This window comes from Pinus tabuliformis, chromosome 8, assembly GCF_031772625.1.
Source record: "Pinus tabuliformis cultivar Carrire ecotype Pingquan chromosome 8, CPIR1, whole genome shotgun sequence".
NCBI lineage: Eukaryota > Viridiplantae > Streptophyta > Pinopsida > Pinales > Pinaceae > Pinus > Pinus tabuliformis.
In genome coordinates this window covers 6,495,339-6,518,027 of record NC_142294.1, presented here as the reverse complement: position 1 = coordinate 6,518,027, position 22,689 = coordinate 6,495,339, and the positions used below count along the sequence as shown (strand labels likewise).

Here is a 22,689-nt window from a genome sequence, read left to right as displayed (position 1 = left end):
TATATATCTCCCATATAAACAGGTTTTGAAAATAATATGATTTGGTATTTCAAATATGCCAATGAACAGTCAAGACCTAGAATTGTCACCATGCAGATTTTTCGACAAACAATTAGTATTTCAAGAATAACTTTTTCATATGATACCTGATTGAAGTGATTCAAATTGATTTGGAAACTAGATTCAAAGGGCTATCTTCCCTATGAATTTCAGTTAAAAATGTTTCCATTAGACACTTCAAATATAGGCTGTACTAACTCTGTTTTCAACATTTCACTTGAGACCTAGTTTTGATTTTGATCACATTTTTATTGTGATATAAATTGAAAACTTCAAAATGGATTCCAAAACTAGATTTCAAGAGATATGTAAAATAAACCATGATTTCAAAATGATCCTATATGGTTACCCAAAATAGGCTTGGTCTTACTGCATTTTGCCATGTAGTCCTTTCAAATGAATATTGAACAATGATTTGAAGAAATTGTTTGAAACAAATTTATTATGGAAGTCTTATTGTGAGTTCATTCTACTTGTTTATTTATTTTATTCTATCCTATTCTATCCTATAAAATAATTCATTCTCTCAAGTATAAGAGAATTTCCAGTGCATCCATTTTCGTAACAAGATCATAAGTAAACTCATATCCAAATTTGAAAAATATACTTTAATGTATGTTTGGACATGAAAATTTATTTGATCAAGATTTGATGAGAAAGAATGTTGAATAATGGAGTAGTGTTGTGAGCTAATGACTAGTTGAAACCAAGTTTTAAGATGATCTTTGTCTGCTTGGTTCTCATTAATTGTCATAGCACAAAACTCTTCTTGTGGTACTTGTTCAAAATCTTGTATGCACAAGGGATCGTGTGATATACTTGCTAGAAATTCTTCAATTTCTGGCTCTAATGTTTGATCTTCATTGCCTGTGATCCATGATTCATTCACCTCCTCACAAAGATAGCTAGAAGAAAGTTCTAGATTCTCTTCCCGTGGATCATCTTCATGGATGTTTTGTTGCTCTTCTATCCTTTGACATAAAGATTCAACCCTAGTGAGCATTCTAAATTGAGGACAAGGACTTGAAAATAGTTTTGTGGTAGCATACCCTCCTTCTCTAAATGATTTCTTTAACATCATTCTTTAGATCTTGTCTTGCAAATGGATTTTGTAGTTTTTTTTTTTTTTTTTTTTTTTTTTTTTTTTTTTTTAATGTTTTTGTTGGGGGGTTTGTTTTGGGAAATCTACTTCTAGGATCTCTATTTCTAAGCATAAAGAAACATAACTAAGAGAAATGCATACTAACTAGATTTTTAGTGTTTTTGTTTATCTTCTATTTGACTATGCTGATAATTACCTCCCCGGCAACGGCGCCAAAATGTTGGGCTAATTTATTGACTAAATTAACACAAGTATTTAATTATCAATCCGGGTTTGTAAAACTTGGAGGCAAATCCACTGTATATGGACATCAGATATAATCAAGTTTAGAAGATAAAATTTGAAGATTTAAAGAAGTACATATTACAAATATAAACCTATTTTAACAATTTCTAATTCACTTATGTAATATATGAGGGAAGAGGCTCCTAACTTAGGAGAACTAGGTTGTTCTTCCCTACAATACTACATTCATGAAGATAAATCTAAGAGCACTAATTAAAAATGGCTTATGATGCAGAAGATGTAAAAGAAGATGCTCCTAACTAAGGAGGTCTAGATTGTCCTTCTTCACAATCCTACTATATCACAATCACCATTGCTTCAAATCAGAAATGCATAAATAACTTCAAATGAGAAATGGAGAATGAAATTCAGTTTTAGTTCAAGATCAAATAGAAGGAGAATTTAACTTAAATTCTTGTGTGTCCCTTCATATGTAGATTAGAATTAAACCAATATTCATTCAGCAATCATCACACATCTAAATACATTTGAAACAAAAACTAGTCTATGAAAACTATGAAAATTGAACCAAGAAGTGTACTTAGCTTGGTGTGGGGGCCCTCCACCCTTGCCTTGCACACTTGAAGAAATCTCAGCTACAGCAACTTTAGTAAATCAACCAAGCATGAACAACAAATTGGAATGAAAACAAGTTCTTCAAATTAGCTCCCAACTCAATTTATACAACAGTTACATACAAATTCCATTACAAAATCCATCAAAGTCTTGGCTTTAAATAGAGGTTTAATGAAACAAATTGATCTATATTATCTCTAACACTCATATCTACTCATATCCACCTATCTAAGTCGAACTCATCCAATCCATCCCAAGAAATATGGTCAATCCCATAAAATCTCAAAACTGCCCTATTTCCTAGGGATTTTCTGGTGACTAGTCATGTTTGACCAGCCTTGACCGGGCCTAATAAAGCTTGTTCTGGCCGAACCAAGTGGAGTTAGCTTAGTCCTAGTTCCCAAGCTGTCCATCCATGCATCAAACTCGATCCCAAGTGTCCTGCAAATAGGTCATCCACATAGCTATTACAGGAATTTCTGATTCAGTCCAAAATTGCACTTGAAACTCAATTTTCATAAAAACTTCTAGAAATTGCAAAATTAAAATTAAACACCTGAATATGCATAAAATACATCAAAATGAGATGGATGTGATGGAAAATGGATGGAAAATATAAGGATTAAGTAGGTTTCCCTAAGCAAAAATAGACCAAAACTGAGGCCCAACACTTACTCAAGCAATTCAACTAGCAATGACATCAGCTAAGAGTACAGTAGCAATAACTCGTCTCTTCTAAACTGATTTAATCTAAATCAAACTCACTCTTTAGTAAATAATCTAAACAACAATGATATCAATATGAGAGTCCAACATTGATAGTTAATACTCTTTACAGTTGATTAAATCAAGCGGAATATTTATCTAAGTAACTCAATCCTAAATGAAAATGAACTGAATCAACGAAAATATTGTAAGTTATATAAAGAAAAGATATTCTGTCAGCATCGGAAAACAATAAACAGCGAAGGAGATAAAGTCACAGAAAGCAAGAATACTATCAAACCATCACACTTGCGAGAATTGGAAATGTACGACATAACAAAATCAGTTGAATCCACCAGAGGTCGGGCCCTTAACCGCCAACGAACACTGCTAAGTTACTTTAGTTAACGCGAGGGAACAACAACTTCACTTATGTATTAATCATAAAATGAAAGTAGCATTACAATATAACCATGTTCTCTCATGATTGAGAGTCTGTAATTAAAATTACAAATTCAATAATAACAGAGCTTCCTCCCTTCTCCTTACAATCATCTCCTTTTATAATCAGAAAGGGTGAAAGATAAATGGTAAATGTGATCCCTCAGGATCTCTTGATCCTGAGGGATTCGCAACAGATTTCTAACTTCAGATATCCTTTCCTTTCTCGCGTTGATCCTTCTGATTTTCCTTTGGCCTTGTCCGCAACCGCCATGTTCTTCTCTTTGCTTGTTGATTTTTGTTGTTTCGGGAACAACAATTGTCCTTTTCGTTGTTTTCCTGCACAAAGAAGGGTAATAATTAGCTAAATTGTAACTGCAAATAATTCCTTCATTTCTTACCATAATTTCTCAATATATTACCGCATTAGGATATAGAAAAGATAAGAATAAAGGAAAAGGATGATGAGATTAATAGTAAACACATACCCTTTCTGTGACTCAACATACTCCCCTGCTTACCCTTTTTCATGGCCTCATGAAAAGCAAGTAATTTGTATGCAAAGCAGTTAAAGAATAAGTTGGAGAAGGAATGTCGTAAAGTGGTCTAAAACCATGGTTCTTGGCCAAGAGCTCAAAGATGGGCCCTGTCTGTCCTTCAGGCAATTCGTATATAGCCCGATAACCTTTAGCAGGATACCAAATGATAGGGCTACGGAACCAACATCCTAGCCAATAAGGACCTTCTCTCAAAATGAGATTGCTATATGTAACAAAACGGTCTGTAGCTAGCTTAAAATTTTTATAATTAAAAGGCTCTCTATTATGTACATTACTAGTGGAGACTGTCCACCTGAGCTTGGCTGCAGCCAAGGAGCTTTCCTGAATGGAGAGGAAGTATTCTACTCCCTTTTGTACAATCTCTTTCTGAATAGGCCCCAAAATTTTGATCACTCCTTCCCTTGTCATTAGACTCTTGTGATTGGCCAGCATTTGTAAAGGGTGCTTGGGTTCACTTCTAACCCAAAGATCCAGCCCATGCTCTTGTCTTTGGAACACGTTATGAGCCTTGAACCACTTCAGTTGATTGACAACAAATGAGATAAAGGCTTGGAATTGAACATCCCCCACAAAAGGGTTGGGGTTCTTTTCCACCTCTTCCTCTAATACAAAATTGTGTAAGTAAAATTCACAAAGCAACCTTTGAACTTTTACCCCATGCTGTTTGCAACAATTTATAAAATCCTCAATTGTTTTTAATTCGATGGGTTTTCCAGCTCTCACAGCTTTAATTTTTAACAACAAATATCGTTCTAACAAAAATAAGGCATAATTATTGGCAGGTGATCTGCATGCCAAAACATCAATGTATAATGAGCAGATAATGTCTGTTTGACTCATGACCTTCTCTAATCTGAGCTTCATTTTCTCAATTTTCTCTTCTGCTTTTCGATATTTGTCGAAGGTCTTGCTTTCTAATGTATTCATGTACCAAATTTTCCTCTGTAATTCTTGGTATTTTTGCTGGGAGACAGTTTCTTGTTCAAATCTGTTCTACGGCAAGTCGAGCCTATGCTAAATCTTCTTGAAGATTCAATATACTGGAGTCATTGCTCATCATGATATCTTCAACTTGAATGGTTGTCTAAGTACTTCTTGTTGGGTTGTGTTATATTCTTTCCACAACTAGCCCATGAAGTTAACTGGGGGGTTAGAGGGGGGGCGGAGCCCCCCTTCATTGCATCGATTGTGTAGCCGGGGGGGGTCACAGGGGGTTTGAGGTGTATCCATAACCCCACTTTATCGGGTCTGGGGCAGCACCTCGGAAAATTTTGGTTTTGGACCCTATGTTAGGTTGGGCGGACCCACCTATGGTTTTGTGCATGATTTTCGTACATGTTTTTTGGACGCGATGGTTTTCGGTCCATGGTATAGGACGCTTCGGCATGTATAAATATGTATTATAACATTGAAAGGAATATAATGAAAAATCAAGCTGGTAGTCCCGGTTTTGGGATCCAGGGGAAAATCTCTGTGTATATGTGTTTTATGTGTTATGCTCTCGCATTGTTTATTTTATGTGTTTTAGATTTAATATACAGGTAATTTCTGTACAGGGTTAAAACCAACATTTGGTATCAGAGTTGTTTTGGCTTCAAGGGGACGCCTTTGTTGCTGAGGGGTTTCGCTCGAGCCTATGGTAGACCATGTTCAATGGGAGATCTGCGAGATCGATACTGGTGGTGAAAGAAGACGGTGAGCAGTGGAAAGATAGAGATCGAGAAATTTAATGGTCAAAGTTTTGAGTTGTGGAAACTCAAGATGGAGGATCTGTTGGTGGATAAAGATCAATTAACCACGGTATATCCGGATACTAAACCATCGAAAGTGTCTGATGAAGAATGGAAGAAGCTGGATTAGAAGGCAATGAGAAAAATATAGTTGTGTGTCTCAAATTCAGTATTGTTGAATGTATCAGGGGAAGCTACGGCGAAGGCTTTGTGAGACAAGTTAGGGAATTTGTACCAATCTAAGTCTCTAGTGAATAAATTGTTCCTGCGGAAAAAGTTGTATAACCTAAGGATGAAATATGGAGACTCAGTGACAAAGCATCTGAACGCATTTAATACTGTGGTAAGTGAGTTAGCATCTGTTGATATTAAAATTTCAGATAAAGATAAGTGCATTAGTTTGTTGTGTTCTCTACCAGATTCATGGGATAGCCTAGTTATTGCAATAGGTAGCAATGCAACTGCCTTGCAGTTTGATGAAATAGTCTCAGCCTTGCTGACGGAGGAGATGAGACGGAAAAATATGGAGAGCCAGAATGGTGATGCCTTGTCTATACAAGGACAGCCCGAGAATAGAAACAAAAATAAGTCATCGAGTGGGAGATCTAAATCTAGAGGGAGATCTAAATCTCTAGGAAAACCTGTAAAGGTGGTGTGCTGGAAATGCATAAAGGAAGGGCACTTCAAAAGGGATTGTAAATCTAAAGCTCTTGATAAAGGAAAGGGATCTGATGATGCTCCTTTTGTAGGGACGAAAACCACCTCAAATGAAGGTGGGGATGTGTACTTAGCTTCTTCAAGTACACATGTTGATCATGAGGCATGGTTGATTGACTCAGGTGCATCCTTTCACTTCACTCCCCATAGAGAGTGGTTCTGTGAGTATGATAAATACGATGGTGGTGATGTCTTCTTAGGGGATGATAGGAAGGCTAGAATCATTAGTCATGGAAAAATAAAGTTGAAGTTGCAAGGTGGAAGGGTTAGAACACTTCTGGGTGTTCTACATATTCTTGCATTAGCCAAAAATCTAATCTCTGTAAGCAAGCTAAATGATGCAGGTGTAAAAACAGTGTTCGAGAAGGATACTTGCAAGATGGTTCGAGGAGCACTGGTATTGATGCGGGGAGTTTGGATTGGAACTCTGTACAAGCTACAAGGTAGCACGGTTGTTGATGGGTGCAACAGTTCTGTGGTTCCTGAAAGTGGAGCAGAAAATCTAGTGGTCTCTGGAGAGAAGACCATGTTGTGGCATCAAAGGCTTGGACATATTGGAGAGAAAGGCCTTCGAATACTTCATGGTAAAGGTATGGTAGAAGGTATGAGTAATAGTTCTATAGATTTTTATTTTTGTGAAAATTGTGTCTATGGGAAGCAAAATCAGGTGAGTTTCCCCTCTGGTGGTAAGAGGGCAAAGCAGATATTAGAGCTTGTGCACAGTGATTTGTTTGGACCTGTGAAGGTTCCATCACTGGGTAAGTCTATGTACTATGTATCATTTATAGATGACTTCTCAAGGAATACATGGATATATTTCCTTAAGAAGAAATTTGAAGTCTTTGACAGGTTTAAAGAATTTAAGGCTCTCGTGGAAAATCAAACAGAGAAGAAGATAAAGGTGTTGAGGAAAGATAATGGTGGAGAGTTTTGCAGCAAAGAATTGGAAGAATTATGTAAGAATTGTGGTATATCATGGTAGAAGACTACTCCATATACACCTCAGCAAAATGGAGTTGCAGAAAGAATGAACAAGACGTTGATGGAAAGGGCAAGAAGCATGCTCAGTGGTGTTGGGTTAGGACAGGAATTCTGGGCAAAGGCGCTGGATGCTGCATGTTACCTGATCAATAGGTCACCTTCATCAGCATTGGAGGATAAGACTCCACAAGAGGTATGGACTGGTAAGAAACCCTCTCTTTCACATCTGATGGTATTTGGATGTGATGCATATGTACATGTTCCAAAGGAGAAACGAACAAAGTTGGATAGTAAAATCTGAAAAGTGCATCTTTATTGGGTATAAGGATGGTTTAAAGGGTTATAAGCTTTGGAACCCAGTAACAAGAAAGGTTGTGTATAGCTGAGATGTGGCGTTCAGAGAGGTGAAAGATGTTATTAAACATGAAGTCCAACCAAAGGAACCTGAGAAGATAGATTTTGAGCTAAATGAGGAAGAATCGGACTCTATAACAGAGGAGGAATCAGAAGATGAAGAGCCACAAACTCCAGTTGTGAGAATATCAGTTCAACAAAGAAGGCAGCCAGAAAGGTATAGTCCATCTGCTTTCTATTCAAATTTTGCTTTATCTATTACTAACGATGATCCTAGAACTGTGAAGGAAGTAGTAGATCTAGAGGATGGCAAACTCTGGAAAGAGGCCATGGTTGATGAAATGGCATCTTTGCACAAAAATGAGGCTTGGGATCTAGTGGAGTTGTCGGTTGGAAGGAAACCCATTGGTTGCAAATGGGTGTTTAGGAAGAAGACAAATGCAGAAGGAAAGGTGGAGAAATACAAAGCTCGGTTGGTAGAAAAAGGTTATTCCCAGGTGTCAGGAATTGATTTTGGTGATATTTTTTCTCCTATTGCCAAGGTAACTTCTATTAGATTACTTTTATCTATTGATGCTGCTTTTGATTTTGAGGTAGAATAGATGGATGTGAAGACAACATTTCTTCACGGGGATATGGAAGAGGAAATATAGATGAAGCAACCTGAAGGCTTTGCAATGAAGGGTAAGAAAGAACTGGTATGCAAGTTAAAGAAGTCTTTGTATGGGTTAAAATAGTCACCAAGGATGTGGTATCAAAAATTTGATACATTTATACGGGGACTTGGCTTCACCAGAAGCAAAGCAGATCACTGTGTGTATTTTAAATTAATTGGTGACTGTGTTATTTATCTGGTCTTGTATGTGGATGATATGTTGCTTGTTCGAAATGACAAAGAAATTATCTAGGATTTGAAGACCCAATTTTCCTCCAAATTCGACATGAAAGATCTCGGTGCTGCAAACTATATTTTGGGCATGGAAATTAAAAGAGATCAGGAAAAGAGGAGGCTTTGGTTAAACCAGAGGAAGTATGTCAAGAAAAAATTGTAGAGGTTTAATATGCAGGATAGTAAACCGGTGAAGGTTCTTATTCCTGTAGGTGTCAGTTTATCTGCTGAACAGTGTCCCAAGAAACAAGATGAGGAAGAGGACATGTCCCGTGTTCCATATGCAAGTGCAGTAGGTAGCCTGATGTATGCAATGGTCTGTACTAGATCAGACATTGCACATGCAGTGGGAGTATTGAGTAGGTTTATGTCAAAACCAGGGAAGGAGCATTAGACAGCAATGAAGCGGGTTTTTCAGGTATTTGCATGGCACTAGTGATTATGATTTGTGCTACCAAGGAAGACTAGGATTGGACATAGTGTTGGATATTCATGGCTTTGTTGATGCAGACTAGGCTGGAGATCTGGATCAGAGAAGATCTACAAGTGGGTATGTGTTTAACCTATTTGGAGGTGTAGTCAGTTGGATGAGTAAGAAACAATCTGTAGTAGCACTATCAACTACAGAGGCAGAATACATGGCAGCCACTCATGCAAGCAAGTAAGCAGTTTGGTTTCAGAGATTGTGTTCAAGTATGGGGTTAGTACAAGAAGCTATAAGGATAGACTGTGATAGCCAAAGTGCAATTTTCTTGGCAAGGAACCCCACATGTCATTCAAAGACAAAGCAAATTGATGTTCAGTATCACTTTGGGATGGATATGATAGAAGACAAAAAGGTGTTGCTGGTAAAGGTGGACACTTTGAAGAATACTGCAGATGCATTGACAAAATCTGTGAGCTCTAAGAAGTTCTCTTGGTGTAGAGAGACAATGGGCATTTCAGGGCTGGAAAAATGACTAAGCTCTCTTGTGGCCCCCTGTGGAAAGAAAACAACAAGTGGGAGAATGTTGGGTTGTGTTATATTTTTTCCACAACTAGCCCATGTAGTTAACCATGGGGTTAGAGGGGGGGCGGAGCCCCCCTTCGTTGCATCGATTGTGTAGAAAGGGGGGGTCACAGGGGGTTTGAAGTGTACCCGTAACCCCACTTTATGGGGTCCAGGGTAGCGCCCTTGAAAATTTTGGTTTTGGACCCTATGTTAGGTTGGGCAGACCCACCCATGGTTTTGTTCATGATTTTCACACATGTTTTTTTGGACGCGATGGTTTTTGGTCCATGGTATTGGACGTGATGGTTTTCGTTCCATGGTATTGGATGCTTTGGCATGTATAAATATGTATTATAACATTGAAAGGAATATAATGAAAAATCAAGCTGGTAGTCCCGGTTTTGGGATCCAGGGGAAATCTTTGTGGATATGTGTTTTATGTGTTATGTGCTCGCATTGTTTATTTTATGTGTTTTAGAATTGATATGCACATAATTTTTGTACAAGGTTAAAACCTACACTTCTGCTATGAGAAGAAATGCCTACTATCTGTGTTTCTTTATGATGGGAGGTCCAAACCTCCGTCTGGGTGGCCATGTTATAGGAGGGTACCATCTCTGTCTGAATAGCTATGTTATAAGAGGGTACAGCCTCTGTCTGGGTAGCTACTTCTGCAATAATTTCATGTTTTTCCCTAACGAGTATGGGCTCCATTTGTGTCCCTGTAGCTCTTCTTTTGTATAATTTAGTTTGAACTACCGTGTTTACTGTCTCCGGGGATTTTTTCTGGAACCTTCCCCGCTGATATTTCTTTTATATTTCTGTTGAGCCTTTTTACCGTTTTCCGAAGCCTCTTCTGTTCCTTCCTAAGCTTTTTAATTTTTGCTCTGTACTTTTTCGAGGGAGAAACTGTTCTGTTAATAGTCTTTTCTCCTAACAAACTTGGTTGCTCCTTCTGACTCTGTTTTACAAGAACCGTGTCCCAAGATTGGTAGTCGTCTTCCTGGTTTATTTCTACTCCTTCTGTTTGGCTTATATTCTCCGTGTTTAGGCCTACTTGGCTGGGTTCTCCTGGAGATGTGTCACCAGGTTGGTTCACCTCTTCTTGAATGGCCTATATGCCTCTTTCTACTCTGCAGCTTACATTTTCTGATATAATTCTGTCATGGCCAAAGTTCTCTAGAGATTGGGTTGCTCCAAAGTTCAAATTGAGCCGGCTTTCAGGTTGTATGAAGTCATTCATATTGGCCAGGATATGGGCCAATTCAATATCATGCAATAAATCACCTTGGGGACTCGTGCTTGGTGTTGAGGGAAGTCCCAGTTCATTTCTTGGTTCATTTTTAGTATGCCCTATTTCTTCCCCATGGTCTGATTCAGAGTTATCCTGGCCTTAAATTTGCATATATTGCTCACTTCCTGGACTGGATAGTTTTATGGGCTGGCTCATACTACCCTGTCGATTTTCAGCTGCTCCTAAGTTTGTCCTCAACATGGTGGGATATCTGCACTTTTGGGGAATGTCTGCTGCAAGGGTAGTCCTCTTCCTTTTCGGAATAGGGTTATGTGCAGGCAAAGCCAAACCTCCTTCAAGAGCAAATATTAGTTCCTCCCAACTTTATTGTTGTTGGGCAAGGTTGTAGCTAACTATCAACCTAATCAAACAGTGGTGGCTTACTACGGTCTCTATATGTCGAGACCATATTAGCTTCTCGGCGGTGTCATGGAGTAAAAGTTTCAATAATGCAGGTAAATTTACAGAGCATTTTTGTTTCAGAACTGCTAAGAGTTTAAGTTGACGCGGCCTTACCACGTCTTTGTGCCCGTTGCATGTGATGTAATTCTGGACGATCCTTGCTAACTCTCCCCATGGTTCTCCAAGTGAGGATGGTTGAACACCTTTGCCTTTCTTAATAAGCTCTTGTCCTTCGTCCTTAAAGGCTTTGATGGCATCATGAAACTTCAATAGTTTATTAGCCCATAGGGGTCCTTCAACTGGCAATCCAGATACTTCTGCTATCACAGCATCTGATACTGTGATTTGTCTGCCCCTTACCATAGATTGTCCGTTCTGTAAATATTGTAAGAATTCAATGGCAATTTCTTCATTAGGTGGTTGAAATCACATGAAGTATGCTATCCACCCAGCTCGAGCTAAAATTTCTCTGGCTGCATTAGAAATAACCAGTATTAGCGGCTCCCTGCACACTATTCTTCCTCCCATACTTCCTGAATTCTACAAACAGTTAGTGTAGCAGAGATAGCACCGCAATAGACAGAGCCAAGTGATGGAACAACAGGTTGTTATAATGGTTATATCAGATGATACTTTACAAGCATAGATACCATTATCTAGGATTTGTTATTATACCACATGCTCCGTGATCATGGAACGATGTATTGCCCTGAAAAATCAAATAAAGAGCTAACACGCATGCATAAGTATACTGGAGGTTTCTCCTCACCCCCCTTTGAAATAATAGGTTGCCTTCGACCAAATGACTGAAGGAATAACGTGCTCGTGGCGAAGTACAGGGATGATGAAAGTGGCAAGGTATGCATATTAATGAAAGGATCCCAAAAGATATCAGAGTGCTGAAATCAATGCATATAATGAGAATTATCAATAAGTGAGGAGATGTCATGAGGTGATTCGAAAAGGAAAAAGGACAACTAACGCAGGAAAGATACTTTACCATCATCATTCCACTTAAAGCTATTATGATTGATTTTTAAAATATATCGCATGCATAAAGGTTCAAAATAAATTAGGAACATAATCTCTCTGTAGTAAAGATAAAAAATAAGAAAAGGGAATTATAATAACTATTGATGTTGAAAATATGACTTCAATACCATCAGCAGAGCTTCTGTTGCCTGCAGGCATCTATAGCCTCGATAGAGTTGCTTTCTCACCCTTTGGAACCATGATCCTCTATGTATAATTGGGGAAGTGCATTATGATATCAGAGTAGAGACCAATGTGTTGGCATGGTAACCAAATGAACACATTGCCATTCACTGGGAAGGAGCGAAAAGTGGATAGGCCGGCTCGTAATGAGACCTCCTGTTCCAAGGACTTTATTTCTTAATGCATCCATTGGATCATATCTCTGGTGTGGTGGCCATAGTGGGAATGCCACTTCGTTGCTTCCTTATGGTCATGGTAGGTTGGCTCGTGATGAGACACCCTATCCTCCATCTGTAAAAATCATAGAATTTTTAGTAAACTTTTTTTTTTTTTTAACAGCACTTCCTATTTATATATAGAGGGTGGCTCAACACTCCTTAGGAGTAGGGATGGCGGAAGAAGTCTGAACATATCAATAGAAAAAAGTATGCCCTTAACCTTATTTGATGATAATGAACAGAGAGAATTATAGGGGTTAGGGAAGAACCAGCATGGTACAAATAATCAATCAATTCGATTTATAGTGGAAATGAGGATAGTGAAGTGATATAGATGGTTGTGTCCTTTCTTTTTCGATCAATACAAAGCAATCTTGTTAAAGATGATAATATCCAATATATTTGCTTTTTCCAGTAAAATTCATATTTGTATCCTTACATATATATTTGTACAATTGTGCCTTATAGAGGATCATAAAGAGTTAGCAAAGGAGAGAAATGGTGTTCTCAAACCAATATTCACAAAGTGTTATTTCCTAAAGGAAACCGCAAAAGAAAACCTCACACAAAAAATGTTGTTCCTTATAGGGAACAACAAGGAAATACACGCAAAAATGTGATGTTCCTTAGAGGGAACAACAGTTGTTCCTTGTAGGGGATAGCAAAGAAAATACATACGAAAATTGTTTTTCCTTAGAGGGAACAAAATATTTTCTTGTAGGGAACAGCAAGGGATATACACGCCAAAAAATTGTTGTTCCCTGTGGGGAACAGCGAAGAAAATGCACAAAAAAATTGTTGTTCCTTATAGGGAACAGCAATTGTTCCCTGTAGGGAATAGCAAAACAAAATGCATGCCGAAACTGTTGTTCCTTAGAGGGAATAGCAGTTGTTCCTTAGAGGGAACGACAACTGTCCCTTAGAGGGAACAGTAGTTGTTCCTTAGAGGGAACAGCAGTTGTTCCTTATAGGGAACAACATCTGTTCCTTAGCGGGAACAGCGAGGAAAAAATTACACACTGAAATTTTTGTTCTTTATAGGGAACAACGGTTGTTCCTCAGAGGGAATAGCAGTTGTTCCTTGTTGGGAACAGCAAAAAAAGTAAAAAAATTGCACACAAAATTAATTTTACTTAGAGGGAACAATGGTTGTTCCTTGAAGGGGACAACAGTTGTTCCTTAGAGGGCACAGCGGTTGTTCCTTAGAGAGGACAACAGTTGTTCCTTAGAGGGGACAGCAGATGTTCCTTATAGGGGCTGCTAGGGGAAAACAGTTCTTCCTTAGAGAGAACAACGAAGAAAAAAAAATCACACGAAATTTTTGTTCCTTCGAGGGAACAGTGGTTGTTCCTTAGAGGGGATAGCAGTTCTTCCTTAGATGGGACAGCAGTTGTTCCTTAGAGGGAACAACAAAGAGAAAGAAAACAAAAAATTTCATACGAAATTGTTGTTCCTTAGAGGGAACAGCGGCTATTCCTTAGAGGGAACAACAAAAAGAAAAATTTCTCATGAAATTGTTGTTCCTTAGAGGGAACAGCAAAGGAAAAACAGAAAAAATAACTTATATGCAATTTATTATACAAGCAAATTCAATCAAACAGAAAGGGAAATTTATGTACAAATTTCAAAAAAAAAAAAAATCTTCACTAGATTGATGTTGTGGATGGGTTGCCCTCCTCAGCAAGAATTTGTATAGTGGAATCTTCCCGTAATTGTTGGCAAAAGGACTCCCTGGTAAGCGGTTTGTGATAGAGGCGTACTCGATGTCCATTCACTTTAAAAGAGTAGCTAGACCCATCAATGGTGGCTAATGTGAGGGTGCCATTATCATGCACCTCTTGTATCTCATAGGGGCCTAACCATCTGGTCTGGAGTTTTCCCAGGAAATCCTGGAACCTAGAATCATACAGAAGTGCCCAATCACCTTCATGGAATATCTTCTTCTTGATGAGGGAATCATGCCATTTCGCTCTTTGTTGTTGGATCAGTGCAGTATGCTGAAGAGCTGATAGGCAAATTTCATCCAATTCATTGATTTGATGTAGCCTATTAATATGTGCTTCATTTAAGTCCAAGCCTACTTCCTGAGCTATTCTCAATGTCTGAATTTCAAATTCGATTGGGAAGATAGGTTCTTTGCCAAATACTAGCTGATATGGGGAATATCCTGTGGTATTTCTCCATGTCGTGCGGTATGCCCATAGGGCTTCTGGCAATCGGGTAGCCCAGTCACATCTATGTGATGCAACTATCTTTGTGAGTATTGCCTCGATTACTTTATTGGTACTTTCTACCTGGCCATTTGCCTGCGGGTGGTATGGAGTTGTGATTTTGTGCATGATATGATGATTTTTTAATGTCGTAGCAATCTTATGGCCTATAAATTGTGGCCCTCCATCCGATATTATTTTTCTAGGCAAGCCATATTGCACGAACAGTTGGAAAAGAAAGTGGATTACTGAGTCCTCTGTTGCCCTTGGTAATGCTTCTGCCTCCACCCATTTAGTCACATATTCTGTTGCGACTAGTATATATGTCTTTTGATTAGATGATGGGTTTATTGGACCAATGAAATCTAACATCCATCGCTAAAAAGGTTCAATGACTAACTGCGGATGCAGGGGCATCTCATCAGACTACCCAGGGCATCCCATTCTTTGGCAACTATCGCATGCCTGGACAAACTTCTTTGCATCCTTAAAAATGGTGGGCCAATAATAGCCCATCTGTAAGACTTTGTGACCAGTCCTGCGGTCTGTAAAATGTCCACCGCAAGGCCCATCGTGGCAAGATTTCAGGATATTTAAGATTTCATCTTCCCTGACACATCTTCAAATATGCATGTCAGCTCCTGTATGAAATAAATATCCTCTAATCCAGGAGAACCGAGTACTACGTTGTACTATTTGTTTTCTTTCACTAGGCGTCAGGTGCTTGGGTAATTTTCCACTACTAGGTAGTTTGCAACATCCGCGTACCATGTGTTTTCATGGTTACAAAAAATAACTGCTCATCAGGGAACTGGTCTTCTATTGTTGCTGAGTCATCTGTCTTTGGCATACGTGAAAGGAAGTCTGCTACTGGATTTTCATTTCCTGGTCGATCTTTGATTGTTATGTCGAATTCTTGCAAAAGGATCAACCATCTTGTCATTATTCCATTTGTAACAGGTTTATTAGCTAGATATTTAATAGCAGAGTGATCAGTATACAGAACCACAGGGTATCTTGTTATATAATGTCTAAATTTATTAATAGCATAGATTACAGCCAGAAATTCCTTTTCGGTCACAGTGTAATTCAACTCAGCTGGAGATAGATTTTTGCTGATGTAGTATATCGCATAAGGTTTCTTATCTTCCTCCTAGCTAAGAACTACTCCAATGGTTGTATCTGAAGAATCATATGAAATCTGGAATGGAAAATTCCAGGTTGGGCCCCGTAATATTGAGGCTATTGATACAAATCATTTCAAATCTTCAAAAGCAATGTCACATTTGTAAGTTCAAATGAAATCGATATTTCCTGTTAATGCATATAATGGTGCAACAATTTGAGAGAAATTCTTTATAAATCTCCTATAATATCCAAAAAATCCCAAGAAACTGCATACCTCAGTTTGTGTGGAGGGGGTAGGTATTAAAAGAATTATCTGAATTTTTGTTGGATCTACCTGAATTCCAGCTGCTGAGATGTAGTGACCCAGGATGAGGCCCTCGGTCATCATCATGTGGCATTTTTCATGGCTTAAACAGAGCCTGGTAGCAATGCATCTTTGCAGAACTTTCTCTAGCGTTTGTAATGCTGGCTCGAAGTCATCTCCGTAAGGTGTAAATTCATCCATATACACCTTGAGCCCTTCATTTATCAAGTCTGAAAAATGTTGAGTATAGCCCTTTAGAATGTGGTAGGTGCATTGCACAATCCGAAAGGTAAGACCCTGTAAACAAATGTCCCCCAAGGGCAGGTAAAGGTAGTCTTATCTTGGTCTTCAAGGGCAATTTGAATTTGATTGTAGCCGTTGAAGTCGTCTAGGAAAGAAAAGAATTTTTTCCTACCAATGTGTCCAAGACCTAGTCAATGAAGGGAAGGGGAAAATGGTCTTTTTGGGTTGCTTAATTAACCCCTCTATAGTCAACACATATACGCCACTTTCCATTCTTTTTAGGCACCATGGCTAATGGAGAAACCCATTTGCTATCAAATATAGGATAGATGAAATTTACATCAACAGTTTTTGTAATTCATCTTTAATAATATATTTAAGGTGAGGGTTTAACCTCCGTTGAGGTTGTCAAATGGGCCTCACATATTTCTTTATATAGATGTGGTGCATGCATAATTGGGGATCAATCCCTTTCATGTCTAGGTATTCCCATGCGAAAGTTTCTTTATATTTTCTCAGAAGTTGAACAAGCCTCTGCTCCTAGTCATCAGTCAGGTTTTTATTGATATTTAAGGTTTTCCCTGGCTCAATTTCTATGGTTTTTCTATTATAAATAGAAGTTGTTGGTATTGATTGGTCATTCGTATCTTTGAAGGGATCTTCTTCAATTTCGTTATCCAGGGCTTCTTCGATCATGTGACACTTTATATTGGATACGGCATTTCATTGGTTAATGTAAGTGTTAATGATGTCATCTTCTATTTGATCCTTGAATTCGAGAGCATCTTCTCTAGTTAGCGGTGATCGAATGTTTTCAGTTAAATATGATACAAGTTGTTTTCTAGTTTTTATTATTGTTAAGCTCAGCTGAGCTGGAGGCTATAAAGCTAAATTCTTCACATTACTTCCTCTTGCTATAGTCATGCTACCTATTCGACAGCTTATGTAAGCATCTGCGGTTGCTAGCCAAGGTCTACCTAAAATTAGGGGATGTCTGTCTAGCCGGTTTCTAGGATTGATGATCAAAAAATCTGTTGGGTATTCCCAAGAATCTACAAACACCATTACATCCTGTAATGTGCCTTCTAGTTTGACTACCGATCAGTTAGCTAGTTCCAACAAGGTCATGGTTGGGTCCAAGGATGTAATGCCAAGCTTTTGACAGGTTGTTGTTGTGAGAATATTGATTGCTGCTCCTAGGTCAACTAATGCATTGGGGAAGGAGCATCCATTTATTTGTACCATGACTATAGGGTTTCCTGGGTCCTCATATTTTACCGGTGTTTCTCTGCCTGATAATAAATCAGACAAAGTACCAACTACATGGACAGTTGGGGTTGTTTTTATTTTCCTCTTCGGCTTTTTTGTACACAATTCCTTAATAGTTTTTGCATAAATTGGAATGTCCTGAATAGCCTGGAGGAGAGGTATTTTTACACACAAATTTTTCAATTCTCCCAGAAGATCAAAATTGGGATATTTGATTGAGCGGGGTATAATTAATCTCTCTGGGAATGGTGGAGAAGAGGTAATAGTTTGATCGTGAGTTTTCTGTTTAACTGTATTCTCCACTTGTGGTGCTTGTTCTATAGGTAACAGATCTTCAATTTGTATATTTTTATCCCCCTCTAACTCTATTATCCATCCAGACCTTAATTTAAGCTCATTACACTTCCTCAACTTAGTTTCTAGCTCTGGTCCTTCAATAATTTGCACAGATTAGACCAGTCTATTGTTGGGGTTTGGGTTGGGCCGGGTTGGGCGTTGTGGGCGTAGGTTGGTCTGAGGGTTCTGTTGCAATGTGGAGGGTGTTGGCAATGTAGGTTGAGGTAGAGGGATTGTTCCTGCTGGTTGGTTTGTAGGTCTTTTCCAACTTGACTGCCAACTCTGGTTTTTTGAAGTGGAGGGTGGCCATTAAGATTGATATGCATTATTCTGCCAGAATGGTGGGAGGTAAGAGGAATTTGGCCAATTGTTGTTTTGATTTGATTGGTTGGACCAAGGTGGCATAGAGAATGGTTGTTGTGACCAATTAGGAAAAGGTGGCTGGTTTTGCCACATAGCTCCTGGGTATTGTTGTGAATTATATTGCGAGGGTTGAAAGAAAGAAGATGGGTCAGTAGGCGTACCTGTTTGTCGTGGTTGCCATTGGCGACGCTGATTTAGCAGGTAGACTAGTTCTGTTTCTTCTTTTGCCTCCTTATAGACTGCTTTTAACCCTGGGAGTGATGGGCAGCTTTCTGTGGCGTGATCTTTGGTACATATGGCATAGGTTTGTACCATATCCAGTGGGCATTCTTTATGACTATGCTTTTTCCTACATCTAGGACAAAATATCACCAAGTTTTGTTCTGCTTCTGCTTGGCTTGCATGATGTCTAGTTGCGTCATCAAATTTCCCAAGATATCTGTTTTGAAATCCTCTAGCAGGTTGCCGATTTCTGCACGAGTAATGCTCCCACCAGAGATTTTGTTGTCCCTGGTGGTCATGTTGTGTTCTGCTGGTTTCAATCTTGTACTACCTCTTGAGCACCTGATACACAATTTAATAATATTAGCATAGTCTTCTTGATATATATCACCTTTACCCATAATATTTAATGTCTCTATCCATTGTTCTTTCATCCCTTTAATCAGTGTAGTTTTTAGCACATTATCAGGCAAAGGCAGATTTGCATAGGGAGACCTTTGGAGGTTATATTGGAAGCGCTCCACATACTCTTCCAATGTTTCACTAGGTCTTGCTACCATTTGGAATATTTCGTCTTTCAATTCCCTAGATCTACAATAGTCCTGATATTTTTTAAGGAAAGCGGTTTTCATTTAATCCCAATCATTTATTGTGCCCCCACCTAGTCCCATAAACCAATGCAGGGTTGCTCCTTTTAATGTAGAGGGAAACAACTTTAGTTTCTGGGGGTCGATGGTATAATCATAACCCCGACATAATACATCAAATTCAAACAGAAATGCATCTGGATCCTCTGATGTGAGTCCATGAAAGGTGGGAATATTTTGGAGAGGGATAGCTTTCATGGGTGCGTTAACAGCTGTGTCAACGACGAGATACTGCAATGTGGAGGTTTGGGGTGCTTGTTGATTGTTGGCCATTTGATCAAATATATTCCAGTACCCCTCCGGGATTTTTGGAGCTGGAGAGTTAACCCTAAGGTGTCTAGAAGGGTTGGAAATGATCTTAGCAGCACTCCCTCGGTCTGGGATACTGAGTGTTCCTTACTTAATTACTACCTGAGGGGATCTTGGCTCCTCTGTTTCCCCTATTTCTCCTTCTCCTTCACGAATATTACAAGAATTCCCTTCTTGTGAGGAAATTGGACGCGAATTTTCAATTTCTTGAAAACTCTGCTCAGTTCCTATCGTTTTGCTATGGACCTCAGTTTTGGCTACAGATGGTGAGCTTGTGGCCTGAAGGTAGACAGTAGGTTGTCTGGAAGCAAAGTTTCAGGGACCTACTGATGGCTGAGATTCAACTTTCTTTAAGATGTCATCTATAAAAGTTGATCGTCTAAGGGTAAACTTGATCGTCTAAGGGTCACCGGTCCCTTAGATTTTTCGGGTTTGGATAGTGGAATTGGATTGTTCTTGGGTTTTTTCTTCTTAGTCATTCATGCAAACAATTCAAATGTTTTATCTCTACCCTAAGTTCCTAACAATTATGCTGGAAATCAGGCGGGGGAGTAGGCATTTTACATGCTCCGTACGTAGGTTCTTACCTTCCATTTTTAATACCCAGTTCTCTCTCAACAGACAAGCATCAAACACATACTTTAGTTTTTTGTAATTGTGTTGAAAAGCAGGTGAAGGAGCAAGCACTTTACTTGCTTGTTACATAGGTTCTTACCTTCCGTTTTCAATACCCAATTCTTCCTCAACAGCAATTATCAGATGTACATCACTCTTTATAAATGGCTACACTCTCCCCAACAACGGCGCCAAAATGTTGGTTGATAAAAGGTGCCTTTTAAAACTCCTAATTATCCCAAATTAATTATCAACCCAGGTAAGTCCTCTTATTTCAGGAGTGTACACAGTATGTGGCTGCTATTTAATTCAGAGAGTAATGTTTCCTAAATTGCAGTATAGATCTTTAAATACAAGAGTAAACGGATGCATCTAATAAACTCCAATTGCAATCATTAAAGGAAATATAACATCTAAACTTCAAGACTCAATCTTCTACCGAAATCATAATCAATCCTTACTCAAGCAATTCAACTAGAAATGGCATCAGCTGAGAGTACAATAGCAATAACTCGTCTCTTCTGAACTAATTTAATCTAAATCGAACTCACTCTTTAGTAAATAATCTAAATAGCAATTATATCAATCTGAGATTCCAACAGCGATAGTTAATACTCTTTACAGTTGATTAAATCAAGCAGAATATTTATCTAAGTAACTCAATCTGAATGAACTGAATCAATGACAATATTGTAAGTTACATAAAGCAAAGATATTATGTCAATACCGGAAAAAAATAAACAGTGAAGGAGATAAAGTCACAGAAGGAAAGAATACTATCAAACCATCACACTTGTGAGAATTGGAAATGTATGACACAAAGAAAGCAGTTGAATCCACCAGAGGCCATGCCCTTAGCAACCAAGGAACACTGCTAAGTTACTTAAGTTAACGCGAGGGAATAGGAACTTCACTTATGTATTAATCATCAAATGAAAGTAGAATTACAATATAACCATGTTCTCTCAACAGCGAGAGTCTGTAATTAAAATTACAAATTCAATAATAACAGAGCTTCCTCCCCTTCTCCTTACAATCATCTCCTTTTATAATCAGAAAGGGTGAAAGATAAATGGTAAATGTGATCCCTCAGGATCTCTCGATCCTGAGGGATTCGCAACAGATTTCTAACTTCAGACATCCTTTCCTTTCTTGCTGATCCTTCTGATTTTCCTTTGGCCTTGTCCGCAACCGTCACGTTCTTCTCTTTGCTTGTTGATTTTTGTTGTTCCTTCGTTAGGGAACATCAATTGTCCTTTTTGTTGTTTTCCTGCATAAAGAAGGGTAATAATTAGCTAAATCATAACTGCAGATAATTCCTTCATTTCTTACCATAATTTCTCAATATATTACCACATTAGGATATAGAAAAGATAAGAATAAAGGAAAAGGATGATGAGATTAATAGTAAACACATACCCTTTCCGTGACTCAACATTGCCCTCATTCTCTCTCCATCCATCCACAGCTCGTGCTCTGAGAAGGTTTCATGTTCAAACAAAAGATCATAAGGCCGAGATTAGCTTGGCAGAGGTTTTAAGGCAAGTTTTTCAAGTGGGAGAAGGTCGTTGTGCAACTGCTGCGCAAATTCCAAGCCACACAATCGTTGAGCAAATGTTGTGCAAACTGAGAACAACCATTTTAGAGGTATGCAAGCATGGAACGAAGCACTCAGAGGGTGATACATCATCACCACGTCATATCAAACACATTTATCCACTCATCCTTGCACAAAACCATCTACAACCATATCAAACATGGAGGTCTACTACATTCTGCTGCGAATTTGCTCCAAAATTGATTGTTTTATTCATCATTTTCAATAGATGTTTCCAACCAAATGGAGTCGAATTTAAAAAAATTGAAAGAGGTGTTTCTCAAGCACAGGGAAAAGAACAAAAACCTCCTTCATTGTCTGCACAAGTGTCATAGATTGGGAGATTAAAATGCATATTTAAAGCATATTTTTTTTTTTTTTAGACAAAAGCGGTTAATTTTATTAAAAGGCGCCAGCAATAAGGCAAATGGTGACTACAACGCATTTCTGGAAACTGACCGAGGGCCTGTTTTCCCAACTATTCCAATACACTGTTAATCGGAGATAGAAAGTGTCCCCCTGCTGGACGCTTTTGGCAGAATTCAACGGAACCATCATCGTTGTTCCTTCGGGACTGTAGCAGTTCGTAGGATGCTGAAAGGGCCCTGTGGCAATAGATCTCTCCATAGCCGCTGACGGGTTCAACAGTCCCAGCACTCCACAAAATGCGTTCTTCTTATAAATCCTTTGGATGCACTTACAACAGAGAAAAATCGCAGGGCGGAAAATCATCATCAAAAGATCCTGGGAGCACTTTTTTAGGGGATATTGCAGAAGCTATCGTTCTGGTTAACTGATAGCGTACTTTTGCTTCTCAGAACGCCTTGATTGGCTTCCATATCTGCTTGGGAGTTTAAGTTCCTGGGGATGTGGTAGAAGGAGATCTTGCGGAATTTAGGCAAAATAAGTCTGATTCTCCTGAGGAT

The 22,689-nt window shown here is 38.6% G+C and overlaps 1 protein-coding gene across 1 annotated transcript in view; it reads right to left on the bottom strand.

The window, feature by feature from the left end:
* The window catches only part of LOC149233893 (uncharacterized), a 170,737-nt gene extending 148,347 nt beyond the window's left edge, over window positions 1-22,390 (bottom strand). The window contains exons 1-2 of the mRNA XM_089368090.1: window positions 22,223-22,390; window positions 11,070-11,462 (exon numbers count right to left, since the gene is read on the bottom strand). Of these exons, the coding sequence (XP_089224216.1) occupies window positions 11,070-11,462; window positions 22,223-22,390 (561 nt within the window). The remainder of the gene's footprint in view (window positions 1-11,069; window positions 11,463-22,222) is intronic.
* Window positions 22,391-22,689: the final 299 nt, after the last annotated feature.